Here is a 20357-nt window from a genome sequence, read left to right as displayed (position 1 = left end):
CGGAACCATCACACCGCTCGTCTCTCTTCTTCTCCGACGAGGTGTCTACATAGCAAAAGCCCTAGCGCCGCCACCCTTCTAGTTTTACGAAACCCTAAGTTTTCAGATCTGTTTTCACCCTCTTTCTCTCTCTTTTTCTTGTCGAACAACCAGCAGATCCAAATCTCCGTCGTGGCGGCGAGATGTTGGTGCTCCGGTGATCGTTGTGTGGCGGCAGTGACAACCTGTGGTGGTGGTGATGTTTTTCTTTGTAATAGAGAGGGTGGAGAGGGTGTAATGTTTTATTTTTGTTTTTTATAAGTATAGAAATAAAAATGAAAAAGAGAAAATAGAAAATAAAAATCCAGAGGGCAAAACCGTCATTTTAAAAAAATTCATAACAAGTTGGACCAAATTCGCAACAAAATGAAAAGTTTGGACCTTTGGTGCTAGTCCAAACCTTTTTGGACCAAAGTGACAATTTTTAGCTAACCACAAGGATCATTTGTGAAGTTTTTGTCTAAAAAAACAAAAACTATAGGGTCATACAAATCAACCAAATGATAATCAGGACACATAATAAATTTTCAATCAATGGTTTGAGGAACAGAATAGATTGGTGATATACCACCAATAACTGTCCTTTCATTTTCAAGGCAAAACCAAAAAAACTATTAAAGATACATAAAATGTACTACTGATTGTTTATCTTTTGATCAAATAACCCAAATTTTTGGAAGTTCAATGACCAAACAAAAATAAAAAATCGTACATGAAATGACACCCTCCACCGTGTAAGCTACACAGTGACTGTCACTGGAGCAATTTTCTGTTGTTTCGACGAACTGTATTTCCTGGTAATGAATCTGCAGTTCCAAAAAAAAAAAAAAAAGTGTGTTAGTGTTACTTAACTTATTATATATGACCAAACAAAAACCAAAAAAAAGTATATAAGCTAAACGTGTCGGGTCGGGTCGATTTAGGTCCGTTATATACTTAACTTATTATATATGTCATCTCCAACATATCATTTGAGTTCAAAGTCGCTATACCTAAGCAAGTGTATTCAAATCCTTACAACCTTCTAAATCATTTCATACAACTAATCATACGACATTTAAAACATTTTGACAGCTTGCTTAAATCAGTTGAATTGACTAACCTGAAAAAGTCCCTCCATAGGAGCTCATACATCAACCAATTCATCCCATCACCATCTTTACCATTTGAGCCAGAAGAAACCCTTCTAAATTTAACTTTTTTTCCGTTAGTAATGCAGGTTAAAAAACACCAACACCATGCAAAGTATAGCCACATACCTGGAACTGGAAGCAGACTTCTTCAACTCATCAAACATGGAACGAGGAGAAACACATCCCATTGCAAGCCATGGGGAGATTTTGCAGGAGAAATTTGCACCATATATGCTGCTGCTGCTGCTATCATTACTTCCATCTTTTGTTTCTTTTGGAGGCTGTGCTTCACATTCCGCTGCAAACTGTTTAAGCCTCTTCATTGCTTCAGTCTCACCTCCAACAACAGGAGCATTTACAACAGGTTTCACCTAACAACAACAGTCGATCATATTATCACATCTTTTCAATTTTTAACAAATACAGTATCAAGTTTTAAACTGTTCATACCTGACTCATAGTAGCGGTAGGATTCATACCCAAATCAACCAGAGATGGAATCTCACCAGCCTCCACATCACCACCAGATGGCAATCCTTTCAGTTGATCAACAGCCTCAATGGTCTTCCTTACCTTTATACCTTTCACTTTATCCCTAAATCCACCATAATTTGTTGGCATTTCTTCCAATTTAAATGGTAAATCTTCGATATGATACAATGTGCTTCCCCAAAAGTACTTAATCTCCACCCCTTCATCTTTCAATGCAGTCTCAATCTTTGATTCACCTTTAACGTCATCATTAGACACTTCCCTATGGGCATACACTGCCTCTGCCCCAATTTCCTTCACCAATTCCGCTATAGTAGTTTCGGGCTTTCCAATTCGGACTATAAGATCCGACCCTCTTGCCTGAAGATTCTTTCTCAAATCAGAAACTGATTCGATCAAGAAAGATGCACGATGGGGTCCAGTTTTATCGAACCCAGATGAGGATTTCCCGAAATCTCTAGGATCAAAACAGTAAACTGGTAGAACGGAAATGGATTCATTGTTGGCGGAAGTCAAAGATTCATTATCATGAACACGGAGATCGTTACGGAACCAGACAATGGAGGCACGGCGGAGACCAGCGGCGTTCGATGGGTCAGAGGGGCGGCGTGGGTTTAAAGCTAACGGGTTTTGAAGAGGGTTTGCAGAGACGGTTGATTTCAATATGGATTTGGTAGGGGGGAGGGGAGTAGAGGAAAGAGAAAGGTTGAAAAGGGAGGAGATTTGAGTAGGAATTTTGACGGTGGCAGGGATTTTGAGATTTTTGGGTGGAGAGACGAAGTGGGTGGGAAGGAGTTTAGGGAGAGAAAGTGTAATGGATGTGAAAGGAAGAATGGGGAGGTGAGATTGATGGTCTGAAGGTGTTTGTGCATCTGGGTTTTCTGAATCTTGTTGTTTAGGATCCATTTTTGATTGACTGAAAAACGATGAAGAGGGACGTTGAAGATGAAGATGACGAAAGCTTTGTTTTGAAGGATTCTTCAAACTTCAAAGGCTTCTCTTGTCTGAAGTCTGCTATGTTTTTACTTTTCAGTGTGTTCGGTACGAGAGAGGAAGGAGGGAGGAGGAGTTAGGTGGCAATATAATATTAAGATGAAAACAATTTAATGAAAAGGGCAATTTAGTCAATTTGTGGAGGCTATTGTACATCAAGGTCATTACCTAACATTTTTGGTCCCTAGTCATCTTTTTGGGGGTTGGTAGGGAGGAAGAGATCTAGTAGGTTTTTGGTCAAAGTTTATGTAGAGATGCATTTTGAATGTGTTATATTATGTACTTACATATAACATGGTTATATAAACACATTTAATACTTTTTAGCATGATATGTAATTGTACTCTTCTATATATATTTGCTTTATATCTCTTTCAAAGAGATATTGAATGAGATATGATTTGAAATTTAACTATTTAAGGAATAATTACAAAATCTGAAATATGAGATTATATCTTTATAACAAACTTTTAAGCTATTAGCAAAAATGATCATTTTTGAAATAAGTCTATTTCGGACTAGAATTTGTTACATCATACATACTTTTTCTAACAAAAAAGAAAAAAAAAGGATTTTGAATTTCGGACTAAGCATTTCACATAAACAAGAAAAACAATTACTCCGAAATTTCAAGAACACGTCATAAATCCAAAAAATAAGTCTGTAATTTTGAGAAAATGTTTGGTTTTATTAAAATCCAACAAAAAGTAACAACAAAAAAAGAACATAATGAAAACGTAGTAAATTATGATACAAATGCATAAACGGTGCCATTTAGTTTGGAAAAAAAAAAGTAAACATTTTAGATTTAAAAGGTAAAGATAATTTTTGAAAAGTGTTTAGTTGATATGAGAAAAAAAAATAAGGATAATACATCACTCAAATCCAAAAAAAAAAAAAAAAAAAAAAAAAAAAAAAAAAAAAACTATTTTAGATACTAAAAATAATGCAAAGCTATTTCAACCAAAACAAAATAGTTACTTAAATTTTGGTGAATCACTCAATATATTATTATACTATTTATGAAGGGATCCTCCTAAAATATACTTTTTTGAGTTGTTTAACTTTTTTGCTATTAAATTCTATCAAATTTGTTTACAAACATCATATGTCTCATTTCATTAAGAAAGGATAAAATTTCAGTTCAAATTAATGTTTTTGATCTGTTGATAGGAACAAGGAACAACAAGAGCACAATAGGTTTGGGACATAAGCAACTCCTGATATTCTTTATATTTTCACTAGTGTACTTCTACTACAGTAGATTCAGAAAACAAGACTACCAAACAAAGGCTAATTACTGCTCCACTAAAGGACACCATAGGAAGTGTTATAGATGGAAACAATTTATGTGAAGTGTTTAACACCATTAACAATGAAAATGATAAAAAAAAGTGGAAACAACATGGTTTCAGTGACTATTGTTGCTTTGTTTACATTAGCCATGGATGTAGCTACTAGTTTGGGTGCCTTGCCTTTCATCTTTGTTGAATAGGCAAGAATATGTAATTGAATGGCCATAGTAGTTATGTTAGCATCATGTTTGATTTGATACAAGAAGGGAGGAGTAAAACGTTGCTTAATATGAACAATCTCCAAGCTCTGTTCCAATGTTGTGTATAGAAACCATAAAACAAAAGAGTAATAAGCCATGAACGTAAATAATAACATGAAGTACTTTTTAATAATGACAGAACTTGTTTATGGTGATATTCATAAGCAAAAGATGCTTGCTTACCTGGCAAACGGGTACAAATATTCAAGGTATGTCTTGTAAAGAGTATTTCTCATAATCTCAATGTTCATATCACCCAAATCCTCTCTGAAAAGAGTATTTCTCTAAGCAATTCTCAGGTAACTTATCCATTCTCCATTCAATTTGTATTCAATAAACCTAATTAAGTCAGAAATCGAAGATGAAAGTTCAAAAATCGAACCTGAAATCATGGAAAAATCGAACCATAATCAAATAGAAATCAAGGGAAAATACCAAGGTTCTAAATAACGTAAGGCGTGACTTGGCGGCAATGTCAAGCCTCAAGCTTTTCCGAGGCTTGGCGAGCCACGTCGTTTGTAAGGCGTGACTTAAGGCGGCAATTTTGTATATAATTCATATTTTTATATGTGTTTTCTACTATTATTCATTTTTATACACATATATGAGTCATGACGGCGTTTTGGTAAAGCTTGGCGGCACATACAAGCCTTGGAGCCATGGCGTGCCATGGCGGAGCCATGACGAGCTTTTTAGAACCTTGGAAAATACCATGTATAGACATTATTTGGGGTTGAATTCCAAAATATAGACACAAAAAAATTGAATTTTCGGGTATAGACATGGATTCCGCGGAGGTAGCTCCGCGGAGCTCCGTGGAATCCATTGTAGCTCCGCGGAATGGCAAAATCGTAAATAAATGAGGGGAAAAAAACTCAAGATTCATTCCGCGGAGCTATAGGTGATTTCGCGGAGCTCCGCGGAGGTAGCTCCGAGAAATGGATCTTCAGATTTTTTTTTTTTTTTTTTTCAAATCGATTCTTTGGAGTTTATATTCATTGCCCAACTAATTATTTTCAAGAAAAGATTATGATAATATGAATTTTTCTTGACAATGTTTGGAATGAATGTGAGGTGGAAAAAAAATTGGTCTTTTAATTGGAAATCTTTACATAAAAGAATCATTGGAGGAGATTTTTTTTTCTTTCTGAAGATCCATTCCTCGGAGCTCCGCGAAATCCACTGTAGCTCCACGGAATGGATCTTGAGTTTTTTTTTTTTTTAATTTCCTCATTTATTTACGATTTTGCCATTCTGCGAAGCTACAGTGGATTCCGCGGAGCTACCTCCGCGGAATCCATGTCTATTCCCGGATTTGTGTCTATATTTTGGAATTCAACCCCAAATAATGTCTATACCCAGTATTTTCCCAGAAATCAAACCTTGCGGACGGATGTGCAGTCCCGACGTTTGATTGTGGTTGGAATTGAGAAGACGACGTGAAGTCAAGTCAGGGCAGTTGGCAGACGACGTGGTCGGGGTTGTTTTATTTTCTTTTGATTTTGTTTTTAATTTTGATTTGGTATAGATTTCAACCCTAAATGGTAAATACTTTCAAAACAACACCTACTTGTTAAGTATGTTTTTAAAAAGTGAATATTACTTATTAAGGTAATTAATTTTTCGGTTTGTTCACATCTGAATAACTATTTTTTTTTGTACACATCTAGATAACAAACTTGTTGGAAGTGTTCACATATTACCATTATGATCTACTGTAGCAGGTTACATCCGGCTACACTAGGTCATAATGGTTATATGTGAACACTTTCAACAAGTTCGTTATTCAGATGTGTACAAAAAAAGTTACCCAAATATGAACAAAAGGAAAAGTAAGTGTAAATTACACGAATGGTCCCTGTGGTTTGGGAGAATTTGTGTGTTTGGACCCTAATTTATTTATTTTTAACCCGGACGATCCCTACTGTTTGTTTTTGTTGTACGCTTGGTCTCAGTCTTACCAAAATGACTATTGTGCCCATATTAATTTATTTTTTTAATTAATTTTCTTATTTATGTATTTATTTTTTTATATATTTAAAAAAAAATTAATAAACCCCACATATATGTATCTCCTCACAATCCCATCTCTCATCCTCCTCAACTTCTATTTCTTTTCCATCTTTAGTGACATCGACGTCTTCACCATCACTTCTTTTTTCGGTCCTTCAACTCCGGCGAATCAATACCACAACCCACTAAAGATGAAGAGACAGTGGGTTATGGTGTTGGTTCGCCGGAGTTGAAGTACCAAAAAAGAAGGATGATGAAGACGTCGATGTCACTAAAGATGGAAAGGAAATAGAAGTTGATGAGAATGAGAGATGGGATGGTGACCGGTGGGACCCAGATTAAATTTCTCAAATGTGGTTTTAGGTTTACCGTGACGATATACAGATATGTGGGTCTATTAATTTTTTTAAATATATAAAAAATAAATACATACATAAAAAAATTAATTAAAAAAAATAAATTAATAAGGGCATAATAGTCGTTTTAGGTAAGACGGGGATCAAACGCACAACAAAAATAAATAGTACGGACCGTCCGAGTTAAAAAAATAAGTTAGGGACCAAACACACAAATTCCCCCAAACCACAGGGACCATTCGTGTAATTTACTCTTACTTTTCGATTTGTTCATATGTGGGTAACTATTTTTTTATACACATCTAGGTAACGAAATTGTTGAAAGTGTTCATATATGACCACTATGACCTGTTGTAGCCGGATGTAACCTGCTACAGCAGGTCATAATGGTTATATGTGAACACTTCCAACAAGTTTGTTACTTAGATGTGTAAAAAAAAGATAGTTACCCAAATATGAACGAACCAAAAAGTTAATTACCTCAAGAAGTCATATTCCCTTTTAAAAAACACCATTTGCTTAAAAAAAACTCTTCATTTTGACCTTTTTATTTGGATTGATCTTCAAAATATACATACTTCAATGTTTTTATTTTGTATTTAGTCTTTTGTCATTTTAGTAATTTTTAAATAATTAACAAATAAAAAATGTATCTTAACCTAAGAAATAACAATCTGAAGTTAATAAATAACATTAATATTATAAAATTATTTGTTATTGATTTAATATTTGATAACCTAAGTTTGTTTGATAATTTGTTAAATATAAACAGATGTATATTTTTAAGGTAAACTCACTATAATAATAAGATACAAACTCTGGTAACGAAAGTTCTAAATGAACCGAATGAACACGAATACAAATTTTGTTTATATTCGTTCGTTTAAGTTTAACCAAATAAATGAACGAACACGGCCGAATTGATAAACGTTCGGTTTGTTTATAACTCTACTTATAACTTTTCTTCCACTTTAGAGAAAAAAATATTGTTGTATTATATGAAAACTAATATCCATTTTCCTAATTAGTTGTTAAACATATTATCTAATTTATCATCCCTAGTTTTTTAATAAACAAAACGGTTAATTGTTTCCTATTATTTGGTGTGCTTTTGATTCTCTCTTTCCTACTATACTAATTATCGGTTATTTGATTCTTGGTCCGGTTCTGTCCGGGTCCGAACCGATTTTCATCCCTAGAATATAACATAATAATACCAGAGTTTTAAAAGCCGTTAAATGGCAGTAAGTCGATCGACTAGCTTCACTCATTATATAGGAAACAGTTAATTGTTAGGCGCCTTCTAGTCAGCCGAGTACAATCTAAAAACTAATCACATACTAGTCGGAATTTTTACAATACTGAATAATGCATTAGTTTGAAAATAATTATATTTCAAATATTAGAAATGTATATGTATTTGAAGATGCTCATTATGTGAACGTTAGTTGACAAATATCATGTCTACTATTTTGCCACTTTGGCATTACTATAAATCATCATGTTGGATCGAAAATTGTTTATGTTGCTCGACTGAATTCCTACATTCCTCCATTTCACACAGTAATTATAATAATTCTACACTTGAATTATCTGATAATTAATAAAATCAAATTTATATTTTACTATTGTAACGCCCCGATTCTCAGGTATTGATTTAATGTGTGAGTTCTTGATTTCAAGGGCTACTCGACGAGTTGATTGCCCTACTCGTCGAGTAGCAGCGGGTTGGTCCACGTATTTTAATGACATACTCGCCGAGTCCAAGAAGGGACTCGATGAAACCCTAAATCTCGGGGTTTTGCACCCTATTTAAAGGATCATTGGCCTCCCCCAGCCTCCCCTTTACTGCTTCTTGTCCCTCTCAAACCCTAATCGAGTGTGTGTGTTCCATTTGTGTATTTTTGAGCTTGGAAGAGGATTTTGTGGAGAAGGGAGCTTGGAGAGCAAGGATTTAGAAGCAAGGAGCTTGTGGGATCTGAAATCTACCTTATTGGGCATCTTCTGGAAGGTATAAATCGTTACCCTGACCTCATTTCATTCTAGATCCCCTCTTTGGACAATTCTAGGATTTTCATGTTATGTTTGGAAGCTTTTCTTGTGTGCAAGCTAAGAACTGAAGTTGTAACTTTAGAACTGAGCTCCCATAGGCTTCTTAGTCCATAAAGTTGCCAGCTTGTGCAAGAATGAGACTCTCCCAAGGTGCAAAGCTCCATTGGAAGCTTAGATTGGTCATTTAGGGCCTTTAGAGCCTTGCATGTGCGTAAAGTTTGCAACTTTACGTAATAAACATGCCTTAGGAGCTTGGATCTGTAATCTGGAACCTTGCCATGGCTTAAAAAGCGTCTGCATGGATGAAGGTCTGCAAGGACTCGGCGAGTTGGAGGAACAACTCGGCGAGCCCGTTGAAGATGGTCATGAAATCGACGAGTTGGATGAACAACTCGGCGAGTCCGTTGAAGATTGCCTTGAACTCGGCGAGTCGTTCGAAGACTCGGCGAGTCGGCTAGGGTTTCTCCCAATTCTTGGACACGTATGAACTCGGCGAGTTAAAGGGGAACTCGACGAGCCAATCAAGGATTTCACGACTTCTCGAGTTCAGGAAGGACTCGACGAGTCGGTGAACTGCACTCGACGAGTCGAGTCAACATGGACTGTTGACTTTGACTGTGGACTTTGAATTGGACCAAGGGTTGACCAGTCGAATTTTAAGGGTATTCTGGTAATTTGGAAATTTATGAAAAAGGGTTTTATGGTAACTATAGGTGGTGGAGTTCGTGTTGGTAATCCGGGAGTTGAGCTTCCTATTTTCAGACGTCAGTTGCGAGGTGAGTTCTCCTCACTATATCAACAGGGTGTACGGCACCAATGCCGACCCTTTATGATTTACATCTTGGGTTAGGATGGTCGTTATGTTAGTGCTATGTTAGATTACATCCTGGTATATGATGATTACTATGTTATTGCTAGGCTAGATTTCATCCTGGTTTGGGATGGTTGCTATGCTAGAGATCGGTTATATCGGTATCCTGGTTATAGGATGGTTGCCATGTTAGTGATCTGTTAGATCTGCATGTTTACTTGTTTATATGTATGTGCACATGTTTGTTGGTTTGGGGAAAGGGTTGAGGCAGGTCCTGCTGTGTGCAGTAGGCCAAGACACCCTGGGCGGACCGGGTAGACTGCAGGCCCGGGCCGGGCAAATCTAGTCAGGCCGAAGGCCCAGCGAGCGGTCCGGATAGGCTGAAGGCCCCGAGGAGGGCGGTCCAGACGTGCCGAGGGCTCGGAGAGCGGTCCAGATAGATTGAGGACCGGGATTCGGTCCAGTCAGACTGATGGCTCATTACGCATGCTGTATTGTTTGCTAATATGTTTATATGATATGATATGGCTATATCTGTATGGCGTTGGTATTTTGGGGGTAACTCACTAAGCTTTCGGACTTACAGTTTCAGTTTATTGTTTCAGGTACATCAGGGGATCGCGACAAGGCGAAGGCATGATCGTACAACTCCTCATATGATGTTTATATTTCTGGGAATACTCTGATAAATAATATTTTGAAAACAAAGTTGTAATGTTTTGATGAACTTGACATGTTTTAAAAGTTTAAATTGGTTCGAAATTTCTGGGTGTTACAACTATGTATTGTTTTTAAGATCTTTATAAATAAAACAAATTTTTGCAGTGGCATAGGAATACAATCTCTTATATATATATATATATATATATATATATATATATATATATATATATATATTAAGCTTTAAAAAATATAAAGTTTTATTGGAAAATTAATATGAATATAAGGGTGTTTAATGTAAATTAAAAGGTAACATTTTCAGTGCACATTTAATTTAATAGATTAAAAATAGTCAAATTTGTTATTGACACATATCCACTCAATCAATTCTTCGTGCATTTGGAATACAATTCGTGCATTTAGAAATACCCTTTATGAATATCAAATATAATGCTAAGGGTGCATTTGGTTGACAGGGAATGAATGAAATTCGAGGGAAAAGGATTTCAATTCCCTCGAATCCATGCGTTTGGTTGGATTTAGAGGGAGGAAAAAAATTCCTAAATGAAATAAAGTTTCCACCATATGGAGGAAAGTGAATTCCTTCCAAAGTTGGATGGAAAACATTCATTCTTATTGTAACATCCCGATTTTCAAGACCAAAAATTTTCGTTTTTAAATATAATACTTATAAACCATTTACTGAAAAACAACATCATCATCATTTCAAGTCATCAAACCATAATCACATGTCTCAAAAATCATAACAGAAAGTAGTAATAATGTCAGAGTACAAATCCCATGGATCTCAAAATGCGGAAATCATGTGTGTGTGATGCGCTGCTACCGTGCCGACTCCTTCCCCTTCGATGAAGAGGTACCTGAAACCAAAATTGAAAACCGTAAGCACAAAGCTTAGTGAGTTCCCCCATCATACCACATACCACCTAATGCCTGTTCCTCGGTATCTTTCAACCGGTATCTGTCTGGCATAACTGGGAGCGGGGCCCCCCTTCGGTATCTTTCAACCGGTAACCGGGAACTAACCTCCCTTTCGGTATCTTTCAACCGGTAGCCGGGAACTAACCTCCCCTTCGGTATCTTTCAACCGGTAACCGGGAGCTAACCTCCCCTTCGGTATCTTTCAACCGGTAAACTGGGGACTATTTCACCCTCTACCACTACCATATAATAACATAACATACTGTTGGGCATGCATGGGTTGTAACGACGCCTTCGGTATCTTCCAACCGGTAACCGGGGACTATTCCCCCTTACTACTACTATCACATAACATCATATCGTGTTAACACATAAAACATATCGGTAGTAGCAAACCTAGATAATTATCACAAAGATAATCATCTATCAACCAACTCCTACTAGTGGGTCGGCATTGTGGCCGTAGACCCACTACTACTGGAAGGTAACTCACCTCGATGTCATGTAGTGTCTGCACTGTCCTCGGTATGGAAATCAACTCTTCTCAACTCCTCAATCCCTTCAGAACAACCTTTCTAAATTACCGTTTCATACTCAAAACCCTTACAAGGGTCAAATCAAGTCCAAGTCAATGTCAAGGTCAAAACCATGGTCAAAGTCAACATTTGGTTGACTAGACTCGCCGAGTTGGTCCACCAACTCGTCGAGTCCCCACGTCCACGAAATGCTACAACCCCGTCCCTACCCGTCGAGTCTAGCAAGAGCTCAACGAGTTCGCCTTCAACAAAACATCGGGACTTTCTTCAACTGACTCGCCGAGTTCATCCTTGAACTCGTCGAGTTCATCTTCATCCGTATGAAGGTGTTTAGTCTATGACTCGCCGAGTTCTCCTTGAACTCGTCGAGTCCGTCTTCATGTGGTTGGGACATTGCCTTGAACTTGCCGAGTTCCTCCTTGAACTCGTCGAGTCCTTCGATCTTCAAGTCCATAACAAACCCCAACAGGCTGAGTTTTCCTTCAACTCAACCAAAGACCATTTCCAAAAGACGTTTGGGGGAAACTACGACCCGAATCGCCGAGTCACCTAAGTGACTCGCCGAGTCCCTCTTTGTCCAAGACTATACAGTCGATTTTAATCGATCTTAATGCATCCAAACCATAGATCTGACCTCCTAGGGTCCATATTATACGTAAAGTTCCAATCTTGACGTCCATGCATGAGGTATTTGGCCCAAATGGCTCTAGAATGAAGTCTACAAGATGCGTGGGGTGCTTATGGCAATAAAGTTGGCACCTTTATGCCATAAGAACCCCCAATAGTTCCAGATCTGAAGTTATACCCTCAATGAACCACAAAATTCCGAGCATGGCACCTCTAAGGCTTAGAAAAGGTAGAAATGAACCCTTACTACAGATCTAAGAGATAGATGGTCAAGGTTTCAGCTTTATACCTCAAGTGAGCTGGAAATGGGGACAACCTTTGGATCTACTAGCTTCCACTCGAACTTCCAAGCTCCTTCTTTCTTCTCAAGCTTCACAATCACCACAAGCACACAAAAATGGCTCAAGAACACTCAAACAAGGTTAGGGTTTCGATTTAGGGTTTCTATGAGTTGGGAGGGACGATGGAGGCTAGGTTGAGACAAGATAAGTTGTTTAAATAGGGTGCAAACCCTAAATATTAGGGTTTCATCCAGACAGTCCTACTCGTCGAGTCGGGCTCTCGACTCGTCGAGTAGGTTACTTAAAACCCACGTCCAAAGTCTTGTCTACTCGACGAGTTGGGCCTCCAACTCGCCGAGTCCCAGTGTAAAAACATACAATCTTTAAGTTTAAAATACGTACCGGGAACCGGGCATTACACTTATCAAGAAAAATGACAGATTACAAAAATACCCCTTGTACTTATCAGAAAACCCACTACCACTACCACCACCATCACCGACCACTATCACCGCAGCCACCACCACTACCAACGTCGCCGCCATCACCACCACCATCGTTGCCGCCGCCACCGACTACCTACCACCGCCACCGCCACCACCACTACTGTGACATCCCCATTTTCACGGCCAGAAAAGACCGATTTGTTTATGCTTTATTTTGAAAATCAGAGTAACCTTTTAAAGAAAAGAGTTGCGGAATTTGTTCCCAGAATAATATGATAAATCCGTTATCAAAGCATCTCCGAAGAAATGTATTTTATTCATTTTTAAACATTGGGATGTCATCGTCAATACAGAAACATAAGCATAAACAGAACTTACATTCATTATCACTAGTGATTTGTGTGTCCTTAATCTCTCAGTGTAATGTAACTTCATATCCACACCTGTGATACAAATAAACTGAGTGGGTCAGGTTGGGAAACCTGGTGAGTACATAGGGTTTTCAACCCATAATAATATAATTATTATGTTTATTCATCAAACAATTAACCCAATTACCCATCCCCATTATCTTCGTTATTCTTAAGGGTCTACCCTAAGAATCATTTATCCTGCATTCGTTCATTCCGAAGTCCATCGCTTCCAGGGTTTATATGACATGCAATAAATCCATAGCTGCCAATGCTTGTTCGTGAAGCACTAATTCCATAGCTGCTAAAGTTCATTCATCGGGTACTAAATCCATAGCTACCAGTGTTTATCTAATAGGTACTAAGTCCATAGCTATCAACGTTTATCTAACAGGTACTAAGTCCATAGCTACCAGCGTTTATCCAATAGGCACTAAGTCCATAGCTGCCGATGTTATTTATTAGGCACTAAGTCTATAGCTGCCAATGTTTACTCATACCATCTTTCATCTCTCATCATTCATCTACCCATGTTTTACCCAACATATTCGTAGATATAAAATACGTATACAGTTTAAATCATTTAAAACATGTATAAAATCGTTCATCCAGCATAGAAAGCAAGTATTCAATAATATGTACACATAGCACGTAATTTATATAAAATACTTCATATCTATGTGTAAGATGAAAGTAACTATGCACTCACTTGTTAAAATGATGATTCCAAACTCGGATAGCGCTTCGCTTCTTAACAATATAATTTCCTTCGACGAAACAACGGGTTTTGCTAAAAACCGGATTCCGCTGGAGCAGAGCTTCTGAGCCGAAAAGCTCTTTTTCTCTGAGCCTTCGGGCGCTCCGGGTCCTTCCTCTAGCAACTTGAGGTTACTAGGGATTTAGAGGGGTTTTGGGAGTCTAGAGAGAAGTTAGAGAGAGAAAGAAAGGCTTATGGTGTGAAGAAAATATGAAGGATTCACCCTTTATTTATAGAAGTTTTATCGTAGAGTAGACCCTAAGTTTCGTCCGTATCTTCTGCGTACGAACTCCGTTTTCTACGTTCTTTATATCCACACGTTGGTATTTACGAGTACTACAACTTTCATTTAGACGCTGTCAGCTAATTCTCATTCTATCTCAGATTTACAAAACTGTATCGAATTTATCGCGCTCGAAGAGTAGGGACCAAGTTTCATCCATATCTTTAACATACGAGCTCTATTCTCGACGTTCTTTATATCCACACATTGGTATTTACGAGTACTAAAACTTTCATTTATACCCCGTCGGCTAATTCTCATTCTATTTCAGATTAGAAAACTGTATCGAATTCGTCGCGCTTGAAGAGTAGGGACTAAGTTTCGTCCATATCTTTCGCATACGACCCCCGGTTTCGACTGTCTTTTTATCGTTTAACTCCTATTAACGATATCTTCATTTCTCGTTTATATTATTTTGGCTAAAAATCGAACGATCTAAAATTCGAATTTCGGGTTGTGCACTACTATGCTAAATCTTAGAAAAATCATAACTTTCTCATACGAAGTCAGATTTGGACGTTCTTTTTATGCACAATCTCGGTTTAACATATACTACGACTTTCGTTTAGATCACTAAGGCTAGAAAGTATTTTATCGTAAATTCACTTTTTACGATTCCCGGTGTCGTGTCGGTTTTGCCGTAAAACTTCGACGGGTCATAACTTCTTCGTTATAACTCGAATTTCAGTGTTCTTTATATGTACAGAACCCATGTGACATATACTATAACTTGGTCAATATTATTTATTCTAAATAATATTATATCAAAAAAAGTTATTTTTGACGCTTATTGTCTCTAAATTGACTAGCCCGAATCTGTGGGCGTTACAACTACCAACACCGTCGCCACCAACCACCACCAACACCGCCGCCACCACCCACCACTACCGTTACTGTCGCCGCCACCACTACCACTACCATCACCCACCACCACCACCTCCACCATTACCTACCATCACTACCAACGTCGTCACCACTATCACCGCCACCACCACCACTACCAACGCTGTCACCACCATCACCGCCACCACACCTACCACCACCTTCGCCACCACTACTACCACCACCACCACTACCATCACCCACCGCCACTACCATCACCCACCACTATTACCACCACTGCCATCGCCACCACCACCGATGTCGCCTCTACCATCAACCACGACCACCACTAACGCTGCCACCACCACCATCGCTACTACCACCGCCACCTGATGCCACTGCCACCACCAACACCATCACCATCTTCGTCACCGCCACCACCCGCCATTTGTACCATCACCACCACCGTCGCCACCACAATCAAAGCCACCGCCACCATCACCACCACTATAACCGCCACCCACCATTGTCGCCTCCACCATCACCGACACCCACCAATGTCGTCGCCACCATCACTGTCGCCTCCACCGCCCCTACCACCATTGCCACTACTGCTGAAATTTTACTGTTTTTACGTATTATGTAATGTATATTTACATATAAGTTAGAAAAACAAAGTAAAATTAAGCAAAACAAGTAAAAAGGGTAATTCTTTCATTTTACATGGATTTAAATTTCATTTCCTGCGAACAAAACAGAATCTAGAATTAATTCCAATTTCATTTCCTGCCAAGCAAACAATATATGGAATTGGATTCAAATTCCTGACAGATCTTTTTCCAATTCCAATTTCAATTCAAATTCTTCCAGCAACATTCTACGAACCAAACAACACCTAAAGTTCCACTAATATAATCTGTCACTTCAACTTTAAAATTATTTATTCTATTTCACTATTTGTATGATAATAGTCTATATTTTATATATTTTTTAATACTATATTATAATTTATATTGATACTAACATAATATCATGTATAACAAATTGAGATTTATGTTTCAAGCTTATTTTAAAATTTAATAGTTTTTAATAAGGGGAAAATACACAAATGTCCTACAAACTTTTTAGGGTTGGCCTTTTTAGTGTCTAAACTATATTCGTGGTTTTATGAGAAACCAACTCGCGGGTAACCTGTCTTTTTAGTCCCTCTAACTTAGAATAACTGGTTTTGTATGACACATTAGCAATTTAAGATGATGTGGACAGTAAAGTTCATAATTTCATTTTCTAGTCAAAATTGAGATAATAAACTCGGCATCTCGTGTAGAAAGGAACACATAAACACACATACACCTACTTTCTTCACCACCACCCACTCATCGTCATCACATTCATCTGTTTTTATGAAGTCGACAACCCTTGAACGCAACCACTGTCACTCTCATAGGGCTCTCACACGATTCACCTAAGATATTACAGAATTGATGAGCGAGTTCGTCGGCGAGTTTCGCCCACTAAGTTACAGTGATGATTCAATATTTCTGGCCCATCGAAGACACAACATAAGGTTTTGGATTTCATGAAGGTGTTGGGCTACGAAAGTGGCGAAATGAGTTCTTCCGTATGTTACAGCTTCATCTCGATTGCCATTTTAAAGAATTTCCATGAATTGTAAACGATGAAGCTTTAATTTGATGTCGGGTCCGGTTTTTTGGAGCTTGCCGTGCTGAATTATGACCCACTTCAAAGCGAGAGTTAGGTCACACGAGCTTCGTTTATGAAACAATCGCCGATTTCAAACATGCTTTCACGATATAAATGACTAGTGATTATATGGTTGATTGTGTAGGAATCGAAGTCGACGAAACTGTAAGGTTTTCATCTGTCTTGATATAATTGTTTCTGGAGGAGTTTAGTGTATTTGTTCATGGCGATGTTGAGTCCCTTTTGTGTAGCTTCGAGGTGATTAAGTGGAGCGATTTATTTCAATTTGGTTTTTAGTTCACCAGGGATTAACTTGGGTTTAGAGGAAGGCTTATTAATGGCGAAATGAATTTCTTGAGTCAAACACTTTATAATTTTTTGGGAGATTTTTAAAGGACTTGTAGCATTTCATTAAATGAGGTGGCAAAAATGTCACCAACTTAGCCCTTCCAATCTTCCAAAAGGATTTAATAGACCCGAAAAAAATGATTTTATTCCCTCATAAAGTCACGAAAATAATTTAGTGATTAAAATGACCAACCCTAAAAAGTCCGTAGGACATTTGTGTCATTTTTCTTTTTTAATAATTAAAAAACACAACAATTGTTTGTTTAAATAATACGATAATTATTTCTAAATGAATAATTTAGATTTTTTTTAATTGTCTAATAATATAATTCAAAAGTTGTTTTAATAAAAGTATACGAGTCTAAGTTTGCAAAACGCTTTAAGAATTATTTTTGAAAAACTATAAAGTTATATAAAAAAAATATACCTAGCATGTTCTTTTAGTGTTAAAATAGTAATGGGTTGGAGAAAATTTGGTGTTGCCTTATGTTTTGGATCAGGCCTCCACAGTGGCAAGGCCTCCAGCCCTCCACAGTGGGCCCAATGAACTTTTTATAATGAAAACGGGTTGTAATGGACAACATGAGTAGTTTGCAACCTAATACAACCATGACGTTATAATTAATGAAAGGAGGCTAGGGTTTCGGGGAGTTTGCAGCCGATACGAGAGAAGACCGTAAGGTTAGTGACTTTAAATAGTGTTCAAAACCAGATAATAAGGTTTTGGGTTGTCGGTGGCAACACACCGCGTAGTACATCAGGATGCGCCTCGTAAGTCACTTTCCGCCCAAAACCATCTAACTTATTTCCTTAAAATTAATAAATTGGCGATTAAACATTCCCATCCAATGGGCTTTCTGAGAGTAGATGTCATCAAAACGGGCCGTGATGAGTAACGCAACATGCGTAATAAGATTTAGAGTTGTAACCGTAGGAAGGTCGGGATTCGTGGTTGTGGCCGGGCAACATTCATAACACCTTGCGCAGGTACCTGTTCTCATTAAATACCAAAAAAATAAGAATAAATAAATAAAGATTACAACTCTTACTTTCAGATGCAAAAAAAAAGACATGTATACTTATTAATTAATTAATTAATTAATTACCTTTACCTCATAGTAGCAATTAAAGTTTAAACACAAAAGGAAACGCCTAAGGAAAGGAGCTCGTTGGCTTCCCATAAGCCTACTGCTACCCAGTATCGTGTATAACGAATTTGATTTCATTTTAAATTCCTGTAATTAGTTCTCATCATCACAATACAAGTAACTCTCCTTCACAAATATATATATATATATATATATATATATATATATATATATATATATATATATTTTACTCTGTTGTATAGGTGAGTGGCGAGATTATATTAATTACCTCTGATATACGTTCCAGTTCAGTGATGTTTTTTGCATCGTCAGTTTCAATTTAAGTTTTAGTTTCAGTTTGTTGGTTGTTAATCGTCCAGCAAAACTACAAACACACCTTCATGATTCCATCTAATATTCTTGATACTGATCCAATATCCAAGAACGGTTGTGATATCAAAGCCGACAAGTATCTGTATTTGCATTCACCCATATCTTTTTTCTCAATAAAAAAAATTGTAACACTCCAAATCAGGTAATTACCCTTTATACCCTTGAAATATTAAATTAGTGCATAATGGTCCCTTAGTACGCGGGGCGTACTCCAGGAGTACGCTTAGCGTACTAAGGATGGATGATCGTGGAGGGTTAGCACGTACGATGGGCGTACCATGGGGAGCGCAGGGCGTACGTGAGTGATGGTCAAAACCCTAATTTCCGGACTTGACACCTATTTAAGCATCCTTAAGTTATTGGGACTAAACCCTAACCAGCCTCTGTAGCCTCATATCGTCCCTTAACCTCAGTTTTCCTTGTGAGTGTGATTCTTGGGCTTAGAAATTGTGTTGGTGGCCATTTTAGAGAGCATTCAAGGAGGAGAAGGTGGTGTCATTGAGCTTCTAGATCCTGCATCTAGAACACCTTGAGGAACTTCTAGAGGTATAAGGACATAACCTTGGCATCCTTTTCATTATTTTGAGCTAGGGTTTCATCATGGAGTCCCTTTTTGGCTTTTGGACATTCTCTTGTGAGTTGAGCAACTCCAGAGACTATAATAGATAGATCTGAGCTCCTTGAGCTTGTTAAATTCATAAAAGTGACATCTTGATGATGGTTTGGACTCCATGTGTAACGCCCGAAGATTCGGGCTAGTCAATTTAGAGACAATAAGCATCAAACATGAGTTTTTGATGGAAAATTACTTAGAAGGAGTAATCTTAACCAAGTTATAGTATATGTCACAAGGGTTCCGTACATATAAACAACGCCGAAATCTGAGTTATAACGAAGAAGTTATGATCTGTCGAAGTTTTACGGCAAAACCGACACGGCACCGGGAATCGTAAAAAAATGATTTTTTGATAAACTACATTTTAGCCTTAGTAATCTAAACAAAATTCTTAGAATATGTTAAACCGAGAGCGTCCATAAAAAGAACGTCCAAATCTGACTTCGTATGAGGAAGTTATGAATTTTCTAAGATTTGGCATAACAGTGCACGATCCGAAACTCGAATTTTAGATCGAGCGGTTTTTGGCCTACGTGACCTAAATGAGAATTGAATATCTCATTAATAGGAGCTCAACGATAAAAAGACAGACGAAAACCGAGTCCGTATGTAGAAGTTATGAATTTTACGCAGCCATTCAACAATATAATCTTCTCATACTGTTAAATTTAAAATTGGTCGAGAATTAGCCAACGTAGTCAAAAGGAAAGTTGTAGATCTTGTTTTTACCTACGCGTGGATATAAAGAACGTCGAAAACAGAGCTCGTATGCGAAAGTTATGATATTTCAAAGATTGGTTGTTTTACCTGTTGTGTTCGGCGCCACGTGTCAGCACCAGGTGAAGCCTTGGAGCCTACGCAAGTTCACGACGTGAATTGAAGTTTCACGACGCAAATTCTCCCCAGACAGCCTATAAATAGAGGGCCGGGGGAAGCTCATTCCTCACACCTTTTACCCTCTCTTTCTCTCTCTATACTCTCTCTCTCTCTCTCTCTCTCT

The 20357-nt window shown here is 37.7% G+C and overlaps 1 protein-coding gene and 1 pseudogene across 2 annotated transcripts; both read right to left on the bottom strand.

The window, feature by feature from the left end:
* Positions 1-531: 531 nt before the first annotated feature.
* LOC145137558 (blue-light photoreceptor PHR2-like) lies at positions 532-2735 on the bottom strand. 2 transcript variants are annotated; one of them, XM_079071688.1, is made up of 4 exons: positions 1623-2735; positions 1299-1543; positions 1142-1225; positions 532-845 (listed from the first exon to the last, which is right to left on the bottom strand). In XM_079071688.1, the coding sequence occupies exons 1-4, from the start codon at positions 2568-2570 to the stop codon at positions 779-781; spliced, it is 1344 nt and encodes a 447-aa protein (XP_078927814.1). In that variant the 5' UTR covers positions 2571-2735; the 3' UTR covers positions 532-778. The 2 variants fall into 2 exon arrangements, with proteins under 2 accessions (XP_078927814.1, XP_078927815.1); XM_079071689.1 differs by having other exon boundaries at positions 1142-1222.
* A 13819-nt stretch (positions 2736-16554) lies between these two features.
* On the bottom strand, positions 16555-18841 carry LOC145138901 (protein RMD5 homolog; annotated as a pseudogene).
* Positions 18842-20357: the final 1516 nt, after the last annotated feature.

This window comes from Lactuca virosa, chromosome 9 (assembly GCF_052849685.1).
Source record: "Lactuca virosa cultivar CGN04683 chromosome 9, Lactuca_virosa_CGN04683_v6, whole genome shotgun sequence".
NCBI lineage: Eukaryota > Viridiplantae > Streptophyta > Magnoliopsida > Asterales > Asteraceae > Lactuca > Lactuca virosa.
The sequence above is the reverse complement of the archived record's forward strand: the minus strand, read 5'-3'. Positions and strand labels throughout refer to the sequence as shown.